This window comes from Podarcis cretensis, assembly GCF_951804945.1.
Source record: "Podarcis cretensis genome assembly, chromosome: 16".
Lineage (NCBI taxonomy): Eukaryota > Metazoa > Chordata > Lepidosauria > Squamata > Lacertidae > Podarcis > Podarcis cretensis.
Window position 1 is genome coordinate 44,405,650 of NC_137186.1, and position 19,033 is coordinate 44,424,682.

At 47.3% G+C, this 19,033-nt stretch overlaps 1 protein-coding gene across 1 annotated transcript in view; it reads right to left on the bottom strand.

Moving 5' to 3' along the window:
* The window catches only part of MYO18B (myosin XVIIIB), a 303,099-nt gene that overhangs the window by 235,371 nt on the left and 48,695 nt on the right, over nucleotides 1–19,033 (bottom strand). Inside the window, exons 5-12 of the mRNA XM_079957728.1 lie at nucleotides 17,068–17,820; nucleotides 16,502–16,568; nucleotides 15,493–15,605; nucleotides 14,593–14,769; nucleotides 9,985–10,183; nucleotides 9,579–9,721; nucleotides 9,219–9,319; nucleotides 3,922–3,985 (exon numbers count right to left, since the gene is read on the bottom strand). Coding sequence (XP_079813854.1) covers nucleotides 3,922–3,985; nucleotides 9,219–9,319; nucleotides 9,579–9,721; nucleotides 9,985–10,183; nucleotides 14,593–14,769; nucleotides 15,493–15,605; nucleotides 16,502–16,568; nucleotides 17,068–17,820 — 1,617 coding nt within the window. The remainder of the gene's footprint in view (nucleotides 1–3,921; nucleotides 3,986–9,218; nucleotides 9,320–9,578; nucleotides 9,722–9,984; nucleotides 10,184–14,592; nucleotides 14,770–15,492; nucleotides 15,606–16,501; nucleotides 16,569–17,067; nucleotides 17,821–19,033) is intronic.

Below are 19,033 nucleotides of genomic sequence, written 5' to 3' on the forward strand. Positions count from 1 at the left end.
CTACTGTTGATGCAGCCTACGATGACATTAGCTTTCTTTCTTTTTTGCAGCTGCATCACACTGTTGACTCATGTTAAGTTCCTTTCACATTTACTGCTAGTAAGCCAGGTGACCCCCATTTATGCATCTGGTTCTTCCTGCCTAAGTGAAGAACCTTACATTTGTCCCTATTGAAATTCATTTTGTTAGCCTGGGCCCCGTTCTCCAATCTGTTAAGGTTATTTTGAATCCCAGTTCTTTCTTCTACGGCATTAGCCACCCCTCTCAGGGGATGCTCATCAAATGTGCAGATTGCACATTTGATGAGCATCCCCTCAATTCCTTCATCCAAGTCATTTATAAAGACATTGAACAACAGTCCCAAGACAGAACCCTGCAGCACCCAACTTGTAACATTTTTCCAGGATGAAGAGGAACTATTAACGAGTTCTCTTTGGGTTAGGTCAGTACTGGTGTACGGAGGGAGGGTGGGGGGAGCGCATCGCACCAGGTACCATTTGGGGAAAGGGTGCCATCACGGCCGCCACACCCTGGGACATGCGCCACATGCCATGCAACCTCGGGATGTGCGCCAGCCATGCCCCCGCCTGTTCTCCAGTCCGGGGGTCGCAGCATGTTGCTCCGCCACTGACTGTGGGTGAGGACCAGGTCCAAGATAGATGATTCCCTTGTTGCTTCTTCCAACTTCTGGGAAATGAAATTGTCAGCTAGATAATGGAGGAATATGTTGGACCTTACATGAAACCCATCTGCAATCCATTTTTCCCAAGCTCACAAACTTCAAATGCAGAAAACAACACCTTAAACTTTTTCAGACCTGGAACCCACGCTTATTTCTTTATAAGAATATTTTTAAACTACCAACTCATTTTTAGAAATTGATGTGGTATAGCTTTCATTCAAACATGAATTTGTGGACTCTCCTCTTAGCTGGTCCCAGGACAGTTGTTGTGAGCCACCTTCTGTCAGCTGTGGCCGCAGACCCACCCACTGAAGATCCAAGCTTTGGCCCAAGTGTTCTGGAATAGAATTCCCATCAGCCCCAGCATCATATGGCCATGCTGACAGGGGCAGATGAGAGCTGCAGTCGAAAACATCTGGAGGGCACCAGTTGTGGTGGGAGGATGCTACTGTTCACAGAAGACCTTCCCATTAGGAAGCACCATAGCTCCATGACCGAGTATCTGCATTGCAAACAGAAGCTCCCAGGTTCAATGCCCAGCATCTCCAGGTAGGGTTGGGAGAGAATCTTGCCTGAAACCTTAGAGCAGGGATCCCCAAACTACAGCCCGCAGGCTGGATGTGTCCCGCCACGGTCCTGGATCCGGCCTGCCCGAGGTCAGGAGAGGAAGATGCCCGGAGTTGCTGGAGGACAGATGCTTGCAGGGAAGCTCGCCAGCCTCGGCCGCAGGTTTGGCTTGCCTTCCGCTGTGCATGAAAGGCCTGCACATAGACTGGGCCATGGGAGTGAGGGAGATCCATGTGTAGGCTGGGTTGTAGGGACGAACATTGGTGATATTGACCATCTCATTAGCCAAAAGCAGCCCCATACTTCCCATTGAAATACTTATAAGTTTATGTTGATTAAAATTGTTCTTCATTTCAAATATTGCATTGTTTTTCCTGTGCACTGTGCATAGGAATTTGTTCATATTTTTTTCAAACTATAGTCCAGCCCTGAGGGACAGTGAGCCGGCCCCCTGTTTAAAAAGTTTGGGGACCCCTGCCTTAGAGAGCTGCTAGAGCTGCTGCCAGTCAGTGTAGACAATACTGAGCTTGGTGGACCAATGGTCTGACTTCTGAGAAATGCAGTGCAAAGCTAAGTGTGGATGAGCCCTCCATGTAAGGCTGCTTCCAATGTTCCCTTCCCTAAATTGCTGGCACCATTTCCAGGACCTGGAGAGGAAATGGGTGTTTCTCCATATGTTCCAACCACCATCTCCTGCTGACTGGGGAGCAGGATTTCACTCTGTAGATTCAGCACATTCACACGCAAGAGTAAGTACATTTAAGTGCATGGAAATGCATGTCCATTTGCTTCTATGCTTACATAGCATAAAATACTGCTCCCGAACAGGCCTGGCTTATATAACGAAAGAGCCGGACAGAACACAGCACACTAGAGAAATGTTATACTGCACAATTGGGGACAAGGAGTGCTCTGGACCAAATCCGATCCAGGATTTAAAAATACCCCTCTTTCTTCACCTTCTGAGGATGGCAGTGGTGACCGCCTAGGCTTTGTCTACAAGGTGGGAGCCAATATTACAGTGGGCAGGGGGGTGGGAATTCCCATTTGCATGCAGAAGTTTGCCCCTAGAAGGGTCTGTAGTTTATGGGGGTCTCTCAATTCGTAGGTGTCATAAATGAGCCAGCCCTCAAGGGAAGTTTGCAGCTCCTAGTGAAGAAAGGAACCAGGTAGAGTGAGGGTTAATTGCAAGACAGGAGGATTATAGCCCATAGCGAACTCCCCCTCCCTTAGGAATGCCAACTGATAGCATTTCAGAAAGTTGGCAGCAGTGCCAGTGCGCCAGTGAAGGATAAAATGCAGGAGCTAGAAATGGAAGCAGCTCAGAGAGCGGGAAAGACCACGGAAGTATACACTCAGAGAATGAGGAAGGGGTGGGAGCTGACCCCCTTAGCCCACAGTCTAGGCATATGGGGGGGGTCTTCAAGACAGAATACGTCACAAGAGGAAGTTAAGCTGTTTCTGGTCTCACTGGAAACACCCTCCTTAGAAGGGACCTCTTTGATTTATGAACGGACGGCTGTGATCACCACTCTGGTGAACTTTGTTTTTGCAATAAATCTTTTTTAAAAAAAATTAACTTCTGTCAGAATCCTTGGAGAGTCCACTGACTGTGACAAATACAGGACAGAATAGAAAACAATGACCATCCTACAGCCCTACTTCTGAGGCAAGATTGACGGCAAGAGGTGAGAGGGCTTTTTCCACGGTCGTGCCCTGCCTATGGAACTCCCGGCCTCAGGAGGTCAGATCATCTTACTTTTTCTTTGCATCACACATGCAATTGGGGAGAACAAAATCCTTTCTAACTAATAAAACCTGACCCTGTAGAAGCCAGCTACTTGGATCCAAGCATTTGGTCTTCCACCAACAGAAAGAGGGATGCCACTGGCTGGGAGTGGGAACATTGGAAGCCGCCTTATATGAAGTGAGCCCCTTGACTGGCAGCAACACCTCTCCAGGGTATGCATAGGTATGTACACTCCAGGTTTCTTGGGTAACCAGCCCATAAACAGATGCATTTGACAATGCATATAGCTGTATGAATAGGCACATCAAATTATGCTGCAAAGATATCATGCAGGATTTGATTCTAGGAAGGACCAGGCACTTCAGGGCCCATGAGCAAAGGCCTGGGACTCTAGCTACCCACTGACAAAGCCCCTGGACCCAGCTGACCAGGGATCAAATCCTGATTCAGCCATGAAGCTCACTAGGTATCCTTGGACCAGTCACCGCCTCTCAGCCTAGCCTACCTCACAGGGTGGCTGTTGTGAGGATAAAATGGGGGGACCATGTATGCCATCTTGAGTTACTTGGAGCAACAAGTGGAATATAAATGCAATAAACAAACAAATAATAATATGCCTTGAGCCAGTCCTGGCTGGTACTATTCCCCCAAGCACATTGTCCTACCCCACCACCGGTCCTGCCCTCCTTTCTCTCCCATAATCCTCATCCCTTTTTATTAGAAACGCTAACCAGCATGCCTCACTTTTTGCATCAAAACACAGGCAATACAACAAAGGAGTTCTACCCCCTCTCCAAAGGAAAGCAAGTTCCTTGGGGCAGAGACCTGGTCTCAATGCTACTGAAACTAACCTCCATACTTTGTGCTCAAGGATTCATATAGCAACGGGGTGGGGAGGAGGAAGGCTAATTCAGCTGCCTACCTTCTGACATGGTCTGATGCCAAAGGTGCTGTTCTCCGCCATCTGATGCAAATGCAGCATAGTCCTAGTTGCGGGGGAAACACACGCACATTAAAAAATAAATCCCTCACATCAGATGCAGCCGCCTAAAGAGTAATTAAAAAAAAAAAAACCTGGCTGCTTGGTCAGATCAAAGACCTCTCGAGTCCAGCACCCCATTCCCAGCAGTGGTCAATTTTGGGAAACCCACAAGCAGGACAGGAGTAGCTGGTGGTTCCATGGTGGAGAACTGATCCCAGATGGAGAGACAAATCAAGGCAGATCATCCATTGACCTCAAACTTTGGGCATGGTTGTTGTTGTTGTTGTTGTAATATTTATTTCCCCACCTTTTCCCCAGACTGAGACTCAAGGCAGCTTACACAAACTATAACAACACAGATAAAATAAAGCCAAGAGCGTTACTTTTAGGCAAAGAGGATAGCTCTATCCAACAGAGGTTTCTCTCTTTGGGTCTATTCGCAAGTGATTTCTGCTGATCTCTCAAACATCATTTACTCCAAGAGCAAAGGAGAAACCTCCGGGAATGGAATGCATGGCACTGCCCCTGACTGAGTCATTGTGACCCAAATAACTGAAAATTACACTTGGGTATAAGAGCACTGGATTCAAGTCCCATGGCGGCCATGGCATTATCCTGGGGGGCTCAGTTCTGCCCTTTGTAAAATGGGCACACAAAGTTGACCTTCCTCCCAGAGTTTCTTAAGGGAACACGAATTAAATGATCATGGGTGGTCTGCTCCTGCATAGTGTTCAAGGAAGAGAAGAACAATTTCATTTGCTTTGTTCCTCTGTTGAACTTTTGACTCTGCCTTCCATTCCTCCTGAATTCGGATTTAACTATTTTGGAAAATGAATTCCAGAACCAGAGCATGAATCATCTTGCACAGCTCCAGTTCATTTGCATAAGAACAGAAGAAGAGTCTGGGCTTGGTATTTGAAGCTGCAGCTCAGAATCTGTCCTCACACACAAGGTGCGTGAGGCTGCACAGGAAGGAGGCAGAGCCCAGCCACAAGGCCAAGTGAGGCAGAGAGCATTCAGGACAAGGGGTCCTGCTCAGCCAACTAAAAACATAAGAACATATGAAGACTCCTGCTGGATCAGGCCAATGGGGGCTCATTTAGTCCAGCATCCTGTTGTCACACTCACCACCCAAGATGCCTGTGGGGAACCAGCAAGCAGGACCCAAGCACAAGAACCCTCTCCCTTACTGTGGTTTCCAGTATCTGCTATTCAGAAGTATAACTGCCCCTGACTGTGGCTAGTAGCCTTCGAGTAGCTTTATCCTTGGTGAATTTGTCTGAGGGTGGATCTACTCACAGGGGGGGAAAGCTATAAGTCAGAAATTAAATCATTATTAAAAAAGGAAAAAACCGCTATGAAAAATTGCATAGATTTTTTTTGCTCTCTGGTGCCATCTGGTATTGCATGTTTATAATGCATTCAAAACAATTTTTTTTACAAATGTAGCTGAGTCCTTGATCTCTTTTAAAGCCATCTGAGTTGGTGCATCCTTCCCCTTCTCTGTGCTTCCTATGGAACATGTGTGAAATATGTGTGCATTAATAACTCACAAATAAAAGGCAGTCCAAAACCTTGCTCTATGGGAGGTCTAGAACTCCAACCCCATCCTAAAAAATAATCTCTATACAACTACATATTGTAACATTATTTTAAAAGGGGGCGGAGTCTTTTTATCAATGGGCAATGAACCCACTGATGGCCTAGAGCATGGGTAGGCAAACTAAGGCCTGGGGCCTGGATCTGGCCCAATCGCCTTCTAAATCCAGCCCACCGACAGTCTGGGAATCAGCATGTTTTACATGAGTGGAATGTGTCCTTTTATTTAAAATGCATTTCTGGAATATTTGTGGGGCCTGCGTGGTGTTTTTACGTGAGTAGAATGTGTGCTTTTATTTAAAATGCATCTCTGGGTTATTTATGGGGCATAGGAATTCTTTCTTATTTTTTTTCAAAATATACTCCGGTACCCCACAAGGTCTGAGGGACAGTGTACTGGCCCCCTGGTGAAAAAGTCTGCTGACCCCTGGCCTAGAGGCAATGAGCAGGTGGATGGCACACACTCCAAAACCCAAAACGAACATGCAGTATGGAATGAATTAGCCCCACTCTGGAAGCCCATTCTACGATAGTTGTCTGGAAATATCAGGAGGATCATCGTGTAGCTGGAGGAGGAGAGGGCGGAGGCTGGAAAATGAATTGTGTGTGGAGGGGCACCCTTCTTCCATCATTGGGACCCCTGGGGAACTCACCAAACCTGCTGCACCTGGAATTGGGTGTGGAGAGGGCAGCTGGCTGCTGAGTGGGACACACCTGTGGGCAGCAGCCTGATGAGGCTCCCTCCACCTTGGGCCTGCCCATAAAAAGCATACATGGAGGGAGAGACTAGGGCGATGGCAGGAGCTTCTAGGAACCTTCCCCTCTGTGGGAGCTTTCCGAGGAACAGCTGTGAGTTAGTTTAGGCAGGAGGAACTGATATTGGCTTGCATGTATTTAGAATTGTATTTAGAATTTTTTGCTTTACTGTAACATTAGAATTGTATTTAGAATTTTTTGCTTTACTGTAACATTTTTATCTACATCTATGTATTCTTGTAAAGGGACGTGGGTGGCGCTGTGGTCTAAACCACAAAGCCTAGGGCTTGCCAATCAGGAGGTCAACGGTTCAAATCCCCGCGACAGGGTGAGCTCCCGTTGCTCGGTCCCTGCTCCTGCCAACCTAGCAGTTCGAAAGCACATCAAAGTGCAAGTAGATAAATAGGTATCGCTCCAGAGGGAAGGTAAATGGCGTTTCTGTGTGCTGCTCTGGTTCACCAGAAGCAGCTTAATCATACTGGCCACATGACGCCGGCTCCCGCGGCCAATAAAGCGAGATGAGCGCCGCAACCCCAGAGTCGTCCACGACTGGACCTAATGGTCCTTTACCTTTATTCTTGTAAAAGTAATTGTAGTTCAAGTTGTCTTTTGCTTTCCTTTTCTGTACACCACTTAGATATTTGTAGTAGGTTAGATATGGTAAGGTTGCCAGACGTCCCCGTTTCCTGGGGACAGTCCCCAGATTTACAGCTTTCTCAGCATTCACATGTACATGGTGAACAATAAGTGTCCCGGGATTCATTGAAAAAAATCTGGTAAACTTATGATATGGTCTTTAAAAAATAAAATTATGCACAAGAACGAACAGGCGTGCTTTCTCTGTTACTCCAGGAGCAGGGCAGGAGCAGAACTGCGGGGTGCAAATTGCAGCAAGGAAGCAGATTTTGGCAAAACGTTATGAAAAGCACCCTAATGTCATTGGAAGGAGCTGCCTCAAGAGATCATAGGAAGTACCCCTCCCCATTGTCCCCCAGCAACTTCTTGCCATTTTGGATTCTTTTTACACCTTAGAGAAAGGCTTTGGGCTACTTCAAATTAAATACAGCAGGAATCCAATGGTGCAGAAACTAAGGAGTTAAAACAAAATGTATCTCCCTCCCTGAGTAACAACACATTTGTTTTTGTTTACCAACTGCTGCTTTCAAATCAGACAATGGATTGTGTACGTGTCACTGGAACTATGTGTCCAGATCTTGCACTGGGAACAATAACTGCCTCTCCTCTTCCTGGGCAGAGTAAAGTAAGATAGCTGGCTTCCAAAAGACATTGGCAGGATGCCACCAGGCCCTGGTTCCGTCTCATTACCTGCTTCAGGTAGCAAAATGATGGTGAGCCTAGGCCAGTCCTGGGAGGGTTTCTCAGTCATCTTGTGCCCTCTACAGGTGAAATAAGGTTCCTTCATAATCAGACCAATCCTTTGCCTACATCAACTATGGATTGACAAATTTGTCGATTTGGGGTTTTCCACTTTTCCTGTCTTAAATTCAGTTTGCCACACTTCCAAATCAGTTTGCAATTCAATTATTTTTAAAGCCTCTCACAGAAATTTGACAGCATTGAAGAGCACAGTTCTCTTTATGCAGTGCATAGTTAAACTATGGAACTCCCTCCCACAGGAGGCAGCGATGGCCACCACCTTGCATGGCTTTAAAGGGGGATGAGAGGGGCAGAAAGCTATTGTCAGCTATTCCCCACAAGTGACACCTCTGTAGAACAGGGGAGGCTGGCATATACCATTGGTTCATCTAGCTCAGGACTCTCTACACAGACTGGCAGAGGCTCTTTCAGACAGGGGTCTTTCCCTACTAATCTGTCTGGAGATTGAACCCAGAACCTTGTGTGTGCAAAGCTTGTGTTCTGCCACTGAGCTATGGCCACAGAGGCAGCATTCCTCTGCGGATTAGAAGTTGGGGGCAACCCTCCCCACTGCCTGCATTTTCTTCATCCATTCTGGTTGGGCCCTGTTAGAAGGGGGATAGTGGACTAGATGGACCCTTTGCTTTGATTCAACAAGGAGATCTTTATGTACCTTCTGAAACTGAATTTTCCATGCTTAGAATTCTATCACTGAATCCAAGTTGCTGAGGAGCAACAGCAGGTCTTGCTTTGGGGCTTCCCTTTGGGGCATCTGGGTGGCCATGGTGAGGATAGACTAGATGGGCATTTGGACTGCATCCAGCACAGCATCACTCACATTCTTAGTGCCCAAAATATCACAGTGTGAGCCACAGTGTGAGCCACAGTTCTGGGCACCATAGTTCAAGAAGGACACTGACAAACTGGAACGTGTCCAGAGGAGGGCAACCAAAATGGTCAAAGGCCTGGAAACGATGCCTTATGAGGAACGGCTAAGGGAGCTGGGCATGTTTAGCCTGGAGAAGAGGAGGTTAAGGGGTGATATGATAGCCATGTTCAAATATATAAAAGGATGTCACATAGAGGAGGGAGAAAGGTTGTTTTCTGCTGCTCCAGAGAAGCGGACACGGAGCAATGGATCCAAACTACAAGAAAGAAGATTCCACCTAAACATTAGGAAGAACTTCCTGACAGTAAGAGCTGTTCGACAGTGGAATTTGCTGCCAAGGAGTGTGGTGGAGTCTCCTTCTTTGGAGGTCTTTAAGCAGAGGCTTGACAACCATATGTCAGGAGTGCTCTGATGGTGTTTCCTGCTTGGCAGGGGGTTGGACTCGATGGCCCTTGTGTTCTCTTCCAACTCTATGATTCTATGATTCTATGATTCTATGACTTCAGGCATATCTGAATAGGGTGCAAGGTGTCATTCCCACCACCTCCACTCCCATGGGATGCTCACCAGAGCATCAGACAGAGACCAGCCTCTCCCCCTTCCCTTTGAGCAATACCTCTGATCCAGATCCAGCCCTGCAAGCATCTGAGAAAAGACATTGAAGGGGCTCTCTCCCTCTGGCTGCTGCACCACACGGATCCTTTCCAGCAGCATTGTCTGGGCAGAGAAAAGAGAGAGAATGCCAGCATCCATCCCACTGCTTGCCACCACTCAGAGGATGCCATTCAATGGTGGTGGTGCAATTGACTTTCAAGCTTTCCTTGGTCTACTCTAGAGTTCAGGAAGCAGACAGAGACCAAAGGAGAAGATCACAAACCTTCCACTCCTCAGCTTCCTTCTGCCATTGGTGTCCCCATCTCGTCAACACACACACAGAGAGACACACCACTTCCAAGGGAGGCAGCAGAAGCATTACCTGGAGATGAGCAGCTGTGATGTGGCCAGTGGCGCTGAAATCCAGTGCCATGACCATGGAGAAGCGGGTGGAGGCTTTGTTGTGGCTGGTCGTCACTGTCCCAAAGGCTCTCAGCACCCTGAACATGGCCTGGATTTTCTCCACTGCAAAAATCAAGCACTCACTGTCTGTTTTCTAAACAATTTCATCTCATCCCTCCCACCTCCAGCCTGCAGACCATCATGTAATTTCCCCCAAGGAAACACCCACCATGCCCTGTACGTGCCTTTCTTAGGCGATGCTGGACCAAGGAGCTTTGTCTGCAAGGCCAGTGGTCAGGGATGATGGAGGCCCAGAGAAAGATGTCCTGCACATGGAGGCCCCTGCCTCCTTAGCACATCACCTGCTGCCTCAAGCAAAGGCTTACCTGTGACTCGGTTGTCCATGCTCCTCACAGTGGCCACTAGGTATTCCAGGGTGTTCTGGCAGCAGGTGGTCTTGCCAGAATTGTTCCTGCCCAAGGGCATGATGGTCTGATCCTGCCGTTGCATAAGCATGCGCCAGTAGGCCCTCTGTGCCACGGAAAAAATGTGTGGGGACAGTCCATCCCGCTTGCCCTTGAATGCCTGGGAAAAGGTGAACAGAAGCAGTATGCCTGTGAGAACTTAGAAAAGACCCAGCACAGAACAAGTCATGCCTGACAAAACCCATTTCTTTTACAAGCTTGGTACACCATGGGAATGCTGTGGACATAATATATCTTGATTTGTAAGGTTTTTGACAAGGTTTCCTATGAAATTATTGCAAGGAAGCTGGTAAAATGTGGGCTGAATGAGGTAACTGATAGGTGCATCTGTAGCTGGTTGACTGACTGAACCTAAAGAGAGCCCATTAATGGTTCCTCATTATCCTGGAAAAAATGTTACATGTAAGATGCCACAGTATTCTGTCCTGGGCCCTTTGTTGTTTAATGTCTTTAGAATTCCTTTATGGACAAAGGAATTGAGGAGATGTTCATCAAATTTGAGAGGGGAAGCTAATGCTGTAGAAGACAGATTGGAAAACTGGGCCCAAACTAATAAAATGAATTTCAACAGGAACAACTGTAAGGTTCTGCACTTAGGCAGGAAGAACCAGATGCATAAATATAAGATGGGGTCACCTGGCTTACTAGCAAAAAATGTGAAAAGGAGCTTAACATGAGTCAACAGTGCGATGCAGCAGCCAAAAAAAAAAAAAAGCTAATTCCATTGTAGGCTGCATCCACAAAAATATAGTGTCCAGGTCAAGGGAAGCAACAGTACTACTCTAGTCTGCCTTGGTGAGACCACACTTGGAATACTGTGTCCAGTTCTGGGCACCTCAATTTAAGAAGGATGTTGAGAAGCTAGAATATGTGCAGAGGAGGACAACAAAGAAGCTCAAGGGTTTGGTAACCAATGGATTCAACTTTGGAAGGAGTTGGAAAAAGATTCCAACTAAACATCAGGAAGAACGATTTGACAGTAAGAGCAGTTCAACAGTGAAATGGTCTCTCTCAAGAGGTTGTGGACTCTTGCTTCATTGGAGGCTTTTAAGCAGAGATTGGATGGCCATCTGTAATCATAGGCACCAACTCTAGGGGGCTGGGGTACCTTTCCTATCCTCCCCATAATTTTCCTCTCGGAGTCCGGCCCCCTCCCCACCTGTGCCCGCCACCACTGCTGCGCATCCCTCCTTCCTCCGCTTGCTTGCTCTTTCCCTCTGTGTGGCTTGGCATGCAGCAGCCAAGCAGAAGCGCACGGACAGGCAGGTGAGCCAGCAGAGATGGCTCCTCCCTATGGCGGGAACAGTGGCCCTCTCAGGGGCCACCCCCCAAAATACCGCGGTTGCAGCCAGAGTGCTGAGCATGTCTGGTCAGTGGGTGGTGGCAGAGGAAGTAGGAGCAGGAGATGCAAGTGCCCAGCTGGCAGTCCAGGTCCCATGGGCAAGAACTGAGATTCTTGCATGCTCTCATCCTTGTCCTTCAGAGCAGGGAGTCAACTAGACCAGGAAGGGCCAAGTGGTGGCTTCAGATGCAGAGTCATTCCTTGAAGTAATCTTATTTGGGCCCTGATCCTTGGCAACACCATAAATTATAAATGAACGATGTTAAAACATTTCACTGTAGCTTTACAGATAAGGTGCTGGAGCAGGAGTTGTTTGCAAGTGATATGAAATATGTACAATATATTCCATACCCTCCTAGATGAAAATAGGGACATTTCTCCCTCACTCCTAACTAACCATCTTCAACCCCCCATTCTGCCCCCCCCCACAGAGCATTTCCTATCAGAAGAAGAGCAAGTGCCACCACCACTATACCAGTGGGACACAGCACACCCCCTCTACCATCCTGAGAGAACCACTTAATCTATTTATTTTATTTTATTTCGTAGATTTACAAAAAGAAAAACACACACTAATAAAGAAATCTTAGAAAGGGCCAAGATTAGACACAGAAGCACAAAGCATTTTTTTAAAAAGGACTTTTTGCTCTCCACTCCCGCTTTCTTCCTACCCTGCCCTCTCCCTGCTCCTCAGAGTCAGCGCATCAGGGCTGGGCTTTGGCATCTGTGGCTTCTCCTCCTCTTTGCCTGCTATCCAGCAGCCAAGGGAGGAGGCAGGCAGCGGTGACCATGAAGAAGCAGAGAGAGGCAATGGGATGCTCCCTCGCAGTGGTCACTGAGGCAGCACATCCTCCTCCCCAAGCTCAGCAGTGGTGGCACTGGCAAGGGAAACAGGGCCATTCCAGGATCAAATCAGAAGCTGGGATGGCTTTTGTAATTACAGGACTGTCCCTGGAAATGACGTTAGTATGATAACTGCAAAAAAATGCCTAGTATGGATGTGGCCTAAAGCTGCATACACACTACACTTTTAAAGCACATTCGAAGCACATTCCACCCCTCCAGGAATTCTTCGGGGCTGTTGTTTATTGAGGGCTGCTGGCAATTGTCTCTCTGTGTGGGGGGGGGGGGTAAACTGCAGTGCCCAGAATTATTTGAGGCAAAGAATGTGCTTTAAGGTGATAAGGGTAGAAAATCTGGTGCATACTCAGTCTAAGTGGATTAAGAGGGAGTGCAGTTGTACAGCAATACTTCAAACACCTTTGCCCTTCCTTTGATTCCCCCCACCCAAAAAATGGCAGATTGCAGATGAAGAGGAAGCATGTTTCTGTACTGAAAGAACTTTAACAAAAACTTAGAAGTTCTTACAGGGGCTTTGCACTCCCCTAATCCCCACCTAAATTTCACAACAGAGAGAGTGGGCAACAGGCAAGTAGGCACTCTTTACAGTACCTATCCATGCAAAGTGATCCTAAATCTCTAGATAAGGAGGGCCTCACTAGTCCAGATTGAAATCCATCTTCCTGGTCGTTCTTCACACCACCTGATGACCACTGGTTGTGTTGCTGCCCAGATGGTGTTATAGGTTTGGGGGAGAGGTTTCCCCACTAAACCCTGGAAATTAATAAATGTTAGGGTTTTGATTATTTGGAAAATACAAGGTGCAGAGGAATATTGAAGCAAAATGACCTCACCAGGCTAGGGCCCTGAAGAAACAATGGCCTGGTCTTTGCGGGCCATTGGAAATGCAAGAGAACTGTCCTTCCCTGTTGCCCTGAGGTTTGAATAGAGATTTGGAAGATCACAGCCTTTGGGATGGCTGAGAAAAGCCAGAATGATCTTGGCTGGCTGGCTGAAGGCTGCCTGGGAGAGATTGCTTTGACTCCAGTGCTGCCCTGTTGTGGGGAACAAGCCCCTCTTGAGATGACCATGCTGTACTCCCTCAATGTAGATTAAAGGTGTAAATATGTGCAATTAATCCACATTTCTAAAGGTACAACAGTCTCTGCCACACCTTGATTCTCACTGGAACACGGGCCCTGGGTGAGGGTCTACAACCCTCTGGAATCTTGTCACAGCTTGACAGAAATTGGAAGTAGCCTCCAACTTTTGCACCAATATTATCTAGCTTTTAAGACTCATTTTCTGCTGTATGGCAGTTGCCCAGGGTGGGCTATGCAATTATTTGTGTTGACCTCTCCTCGTCACCTGGGTGTAGAAGTCACATCCACTGCTCCTGCTCATCAGCGGCATATAGCCCCTGGCAGGTGGCTCCTGAAGAAATGCAGTCCACAGGCTGATAAAGGTTTCCTCACCCCAGTGCTAAGCAGTGCAAGAACATCCCACGCCAAGCATCTCAGACAGCCCTCCTCATAAAAGCATCTGGAGATGCAGGGAGGAACGTTGTGGCTGTAGCAGCAAAAGCCATGAAAAAGTCACTTATGGTGCCATAAAGGTGCACAGAGTAAGAATAAAGCTGTCATTTAAGGTGCCACAAGCCCTTGGTTTTATTTACCACCAGTAGTACAGGGGTCTGGGGTCATAGGGGATCAAAGACTTGCTTTTATTTCTGCATCAGGGTTCCTTTCTCCAGCACCCTAGAGCCACCCAATCAACATTCAAGGGGAGCTTTTTGTCCATAGAGACAAAGTCTTCTCACCCTCTGTGCTGCTCAGAGTAATGAGTCAACCATTGAGGATGGGCTCCAAGGAGAAGGTGCAACAGAAGAACACCAAGAAGGAGTTGTTCCATGTGCTCAAAAGCTAAGTGTTTAGAACACAGAAAAGGTTTTCACGAGAATGGTGTGAAAGTTCTGTTACGTACAATGGAACTTGAAGAAAATGAAATTTAAGTCACTCTGAAAGGAGATAATGGAGCATTCCAAATGATTTGCCCATGTGCATGTCTGGAAAATAGCAGAGCTAGCTGAAAGGCAATGCATTGTTGCAATGCATCTCTAATTATTTTTATGATTGTGTAATTATAAGACTTTTGTGTAATCTTAGAAGGGGGCATGGCTATGACCACCATGAAGGGTCTCTGCGCTTCTGAGTGTCATTACATCACTGGTTGCCACAGGAAAGGGCAGGTCTCCTCTGCCAGGCAATTATCCTAACTGGGTAGAGAGGTCCTTGTTAAGCGATGCCACCCCAGACTCAACCCCGTACCTTTATTGAACAAGTAGAAGCAGAAGACGATGGTTCGATGGCGATCAGATCAGGACCACTGTGGGTGTAAAGCAGCTGAGACTGGTACCGGCGGCACAGAGTGTGGATGACGCTTGACTCATTCAGGCTGACTAGGGAGGCCAAGTCTTCGGCGTAGTCAAATTTTGAAGGATTGGTCTGGGGGATGAGTGTTATAAGAGCTCAACACAACGCTGCCTGCCAACCATGGTGAAATTGCTGTTCATGTGAGTTTGCTCCCACTCCCTCCCCCACCCCCACAATTTTAGGAGGGGAGAGGATTCTTGTGCTCAGATTCTGCTTGAGGGCTTCTCATTGGGGCATCTGGCTGGCCACTGTGAGAACAGGAAGCTGGTCCAGAAGGGCCAGCAGACTTTTCTTATGCTCTTCTTTCTTTGTGGCAGAACCGGCCTGCTCCTCTGCCTGTATTCTTTCAGACCAGCTCCCCCTCTCCTACAGACTGCCTGGGCTTCATTCAAAACAGCTGGCAAGGGTGGGTGGGTGGGTGGGTGGGTGGGAGGCAAACAACCTCTGCTCATCATTTGCATGGTGGAATGTGCCCTCAAACTGCCCTATCACAATGGGCAACAGGATAGCGTCCTCCACCACACACCTAAGGGCATGTTTAGGAAGAAGACTGCTTGGAGGCACCCAGCACCTCCCCATCACCTTACCCTGCTTCATAGCAGGGCTAGCCCTGAAAGTCAGGGACTGTGAGGAAAGCAAGGGGACTCCTGAGGAGAAAGCCTCCCCAGTCCAGAGGCAGCCCATGTATCTGAAGTAGGCAAGGAAGGTGCCTCAGAACTAGACCAAGTAGGGATGGTTCGCTGCAGCCATGGGCTCTGCTGGAAGCTTGAGGAAGGGAGAGGCACAACAACTCACTCTCTGGACCTTTTCTTCATCCACCTCCATGATCGAGCCATCAGCTTCCACTCGGACTCGGACTGTCCCTGGAGGCAGCTCAGGAGTGCCCTCATCTGGCTTCAGTTCAGTAGCTGCCAAAGGGGGGGGGGGATGGAGTAGTGAGAGGGAAATGACTCTTCAAATACTTGAAGGCTCTTTGTTCTCTCCTCTTTGGCTTGGCCACAGATCAGAGGCAGTCCAAGGGCCTTTCTTGTAGACAGAAAGTCCTCAGGTTCAGTTCCCAGAGTCTTCAGGTTGGGCTGGAAATGCTCCTGCCTGACCTGGGAGAGCCACTGCTGCCAGCCAGCAAAGGCCAGCCTTCACCAACTCCATCAACTCCAACCAGCACACTGATGCTGGCTGGGGCTGATGGGAGTTCAAGCTCTCTGGAAGACAGCAGGTTGCAGAAAGCTGGTGTAGACCCAGATAGACCAGCTGTTTGACCAGCTGTGTATAAGGCAGTCTCTCAACACAGGGGCTCCCAAGGCCCAGTGGTAGAGCATCTGCCTTTCATTGCATGCAGAAGTTCCTGAGTTCAATTCCCAATGGCATATCCAAGGAGGGCTGGGAGAGGCTCATGCCTGAAACCCTGGAGAGTCATTGCTGGTCATTGTACAGAATACTGAGCTAGATGGACCAAGGGTCTGACTTGGTATAAAGCAGCTTCCCATGCTCCTAAACTCTCCCCTCCTGCCATCCTCAGGTCGTGGATAATCTCACGCAACTCTACACATTCTGCACCCAGTGGGACCATTTCTGTAGCCATTCTTTCCTGTTCCTCCTTGGTCACACCTTTTCTGCCACCACTATCCCTTTAATTGAAGGAGAAGCCTCTGCTGTAATGCACCCCTATTCACACACATGATCATGTGCACTATTGTGATCTGGAGCACATGCACCACCAACAAAGAGCAGCTTCCCACCTTGACATTCTCACACCCTTGTAGCTACAAAGTGTAAAGGCTGGAGAAAACCACAGCCACCTTACCAAGAGTGAATCCATCTTTTTGTAACAGCCAAACTTTCTCTGTTTCATACCAGACATCATGGTACACCTGGGTGAAGGAAGGAAGAGTGAGGAAGGGGAATACAGTAATTGTGCATCATAGTTGTGGATCATTTTTGCTTTTCATCCAAATTCATTCATCTGTCAGGGATCTCCCACAGTCAAAGTTATTCCTTCCTGATTTTGTCCAAATGTTCAAAGCAATCTCAGATTTGAGATGGCTGAATATTTGACATTCAGTGAAAGAATCTTCACTCAGTGAGGGAATGAATGAACCAAGGAGAGGAAACAAGCGGGATTTCTACTGCAGAGGTTCCACTTTGAAAACCAGCATAGCTGAGACAGAACTCCAAATTCCAGGGAAGAAAAAATAGCCATGCAAGGAGAAGTGAGGAATCTTTGGGAGGCCTTATCCAGGACACATGCAGAGTGCTCTGCACTAGGTAAAACCACCAAGGGTGCAGGATGAAGCCCTTCCCCAGCAAAGGGATATACAGCTGAAACCCTAGGAAGTGGGCCCATAACACTGAATTCAGCATCAACCTCACCTTGTCCGAATCTGTGCTTTCTCCAAGTTCTTCTTTGTTTTCTCCTGCCAACACTTCCTTAATTTCCTCTGGTTTCTCCTTCATTTCTGCTACTGGAGATTCTTGCTTTCTTTTTCCTCCCTTCCGAGACAGTTTCTCTTCCATTTCTCCCTGTTCCACCTTCAATTCTGCATGCCTCTCTTTGGGTTCTCCTGGCTGCTTCCCACTGTCTGTGGCCTTTTCTTTATTTTCTCCAAGCTCTTTCCCCTTCCCTGTAAATTTTGCCTTATTTCCTGGCTTGCTCACAGCCTCTTCCTTGGTCCTCATTTTCCAATTCTCCTTTCCTGGGCTTTCAAAGTGTTTGTTCCAGAGTAAATGGCCCTTCTTTTCATGTTCTGTTCCAGACCCAGGTAGATCCTTAGCACTGCTGCTTTTGATTTGATCTGGAGCTGCAGGAACTTTAGGAGGCTGAGATGCATCCAAGTGGACCTCCTCGCCCAGTGTTGGAACTGCTGGTGCTGATTTTGGAGTGGCCGGTGCTAATTCAGGCACAGGCAGTACTGGTTGCTGGGTGTGGCCCCTCTGGGCAGTTCTCTTAAAAGGCAAAGGCTTCCTTTCTGGAATCGCAGACTCACCTTCCACTCCATGCTTCTCACCATTCAATCGTCCTTGCAGCAGCTGTCCCTTGTTGGCCATGTCCTCTCCCACTTCCAAAATGTTGGTGTCCCTGACTACAAACTGCTGCACGGGCCCGTCAACCTGCTTTCCTGGAGGCTGGGAAACAAACACACACTCAAGAACATTAGCACCAGAGGAGTCAGTCATGCCCATTTCCAAACAAAGCAGAGGGGTGTTTCCTAGAGTGCAGCAGCATCAGTTGAGAAATAGTCATCTCAAGGGCCTTTCAAAGGTATTTGTATCTGGTAGGGATTGTTGCCTTTAAATAGGTTATATTAGATTCTTACAACATATTACAACATCATGCACACATAATAATAAAATATTCCATACCAGTCCAGAAGATGGAGTTAAGGCCATACATCCAAAATAACATCCAGATTGCATCATACTGTGTTAATCTTTATAGATGCGGAGAAGGCCTTTGATAATATCTCTTGGAAATTTATGAAGGGGAATTTAAAAGAAATGGGAGTGGGTCGGGGTTTTGAGAATGGGATTGATGCAATATATTCAGAACAAAAGGCTAAATTGATAGTAAACAATGTGGTTACTGAAGAGTTTAAAATTGAAAAAGGAACACGACAAGGCTGCCCGATTTCCCCTTTGTTATTTATATCAGTTCTGGAGGTGCTCTTGAACATGATTAGAGGGGACCGGTTGGTGGAAGGGATTCAGGTCGGAGCGAAACAATATAAACTTAAAGCTTTTGCAGATGACCTAGTTTTGACCCTGCAGGAGCCAGAATCTAGTACAAAAAGAGTATTACAACTGATTCAAGATTTTGGTCGGGTGGCAGGATTTAAACTAAATAAACAGAAAACCAAGGTGTTGGGGAAAAATCTGACAGATGTAGAGTCGGCACAGTTTCAGAGAGAAACGGAACTAACTGTGGTTAAAAAAGTAAAGTACCTAGGGGTAAACATAACAGCAAAAAATCTGAGTCTATTTAAGGATAATTACGAAAAATGTTGGTCTGAAATTAAGAGAGATTTGGATAGTTGGACAAAATTGAAGCTTTCTCTGTTAGGCCGAATCGCTGCTGTTAAGATGAATGTATTGCCAAAGATGTTATTTTTGTTTCAAACATTGCAGATTGTGGACAAGACAGAGTGTTTCCGGAAGTGGCAGAGAGATATATCTAGATTTGTCTGGCAGGGCAAAAAGCCCAGAATTAAGTTCAAGATACTAACTGATGCGAAAGAAAGAGGGGGCTTTGCCCTGCCAGACCTAAAGTTGTATTATGAAGCCGCAGCCTTTTGCTGGCTAAAAGACTGGCTACTTCTTGAGGACACTGACGTATTGGACT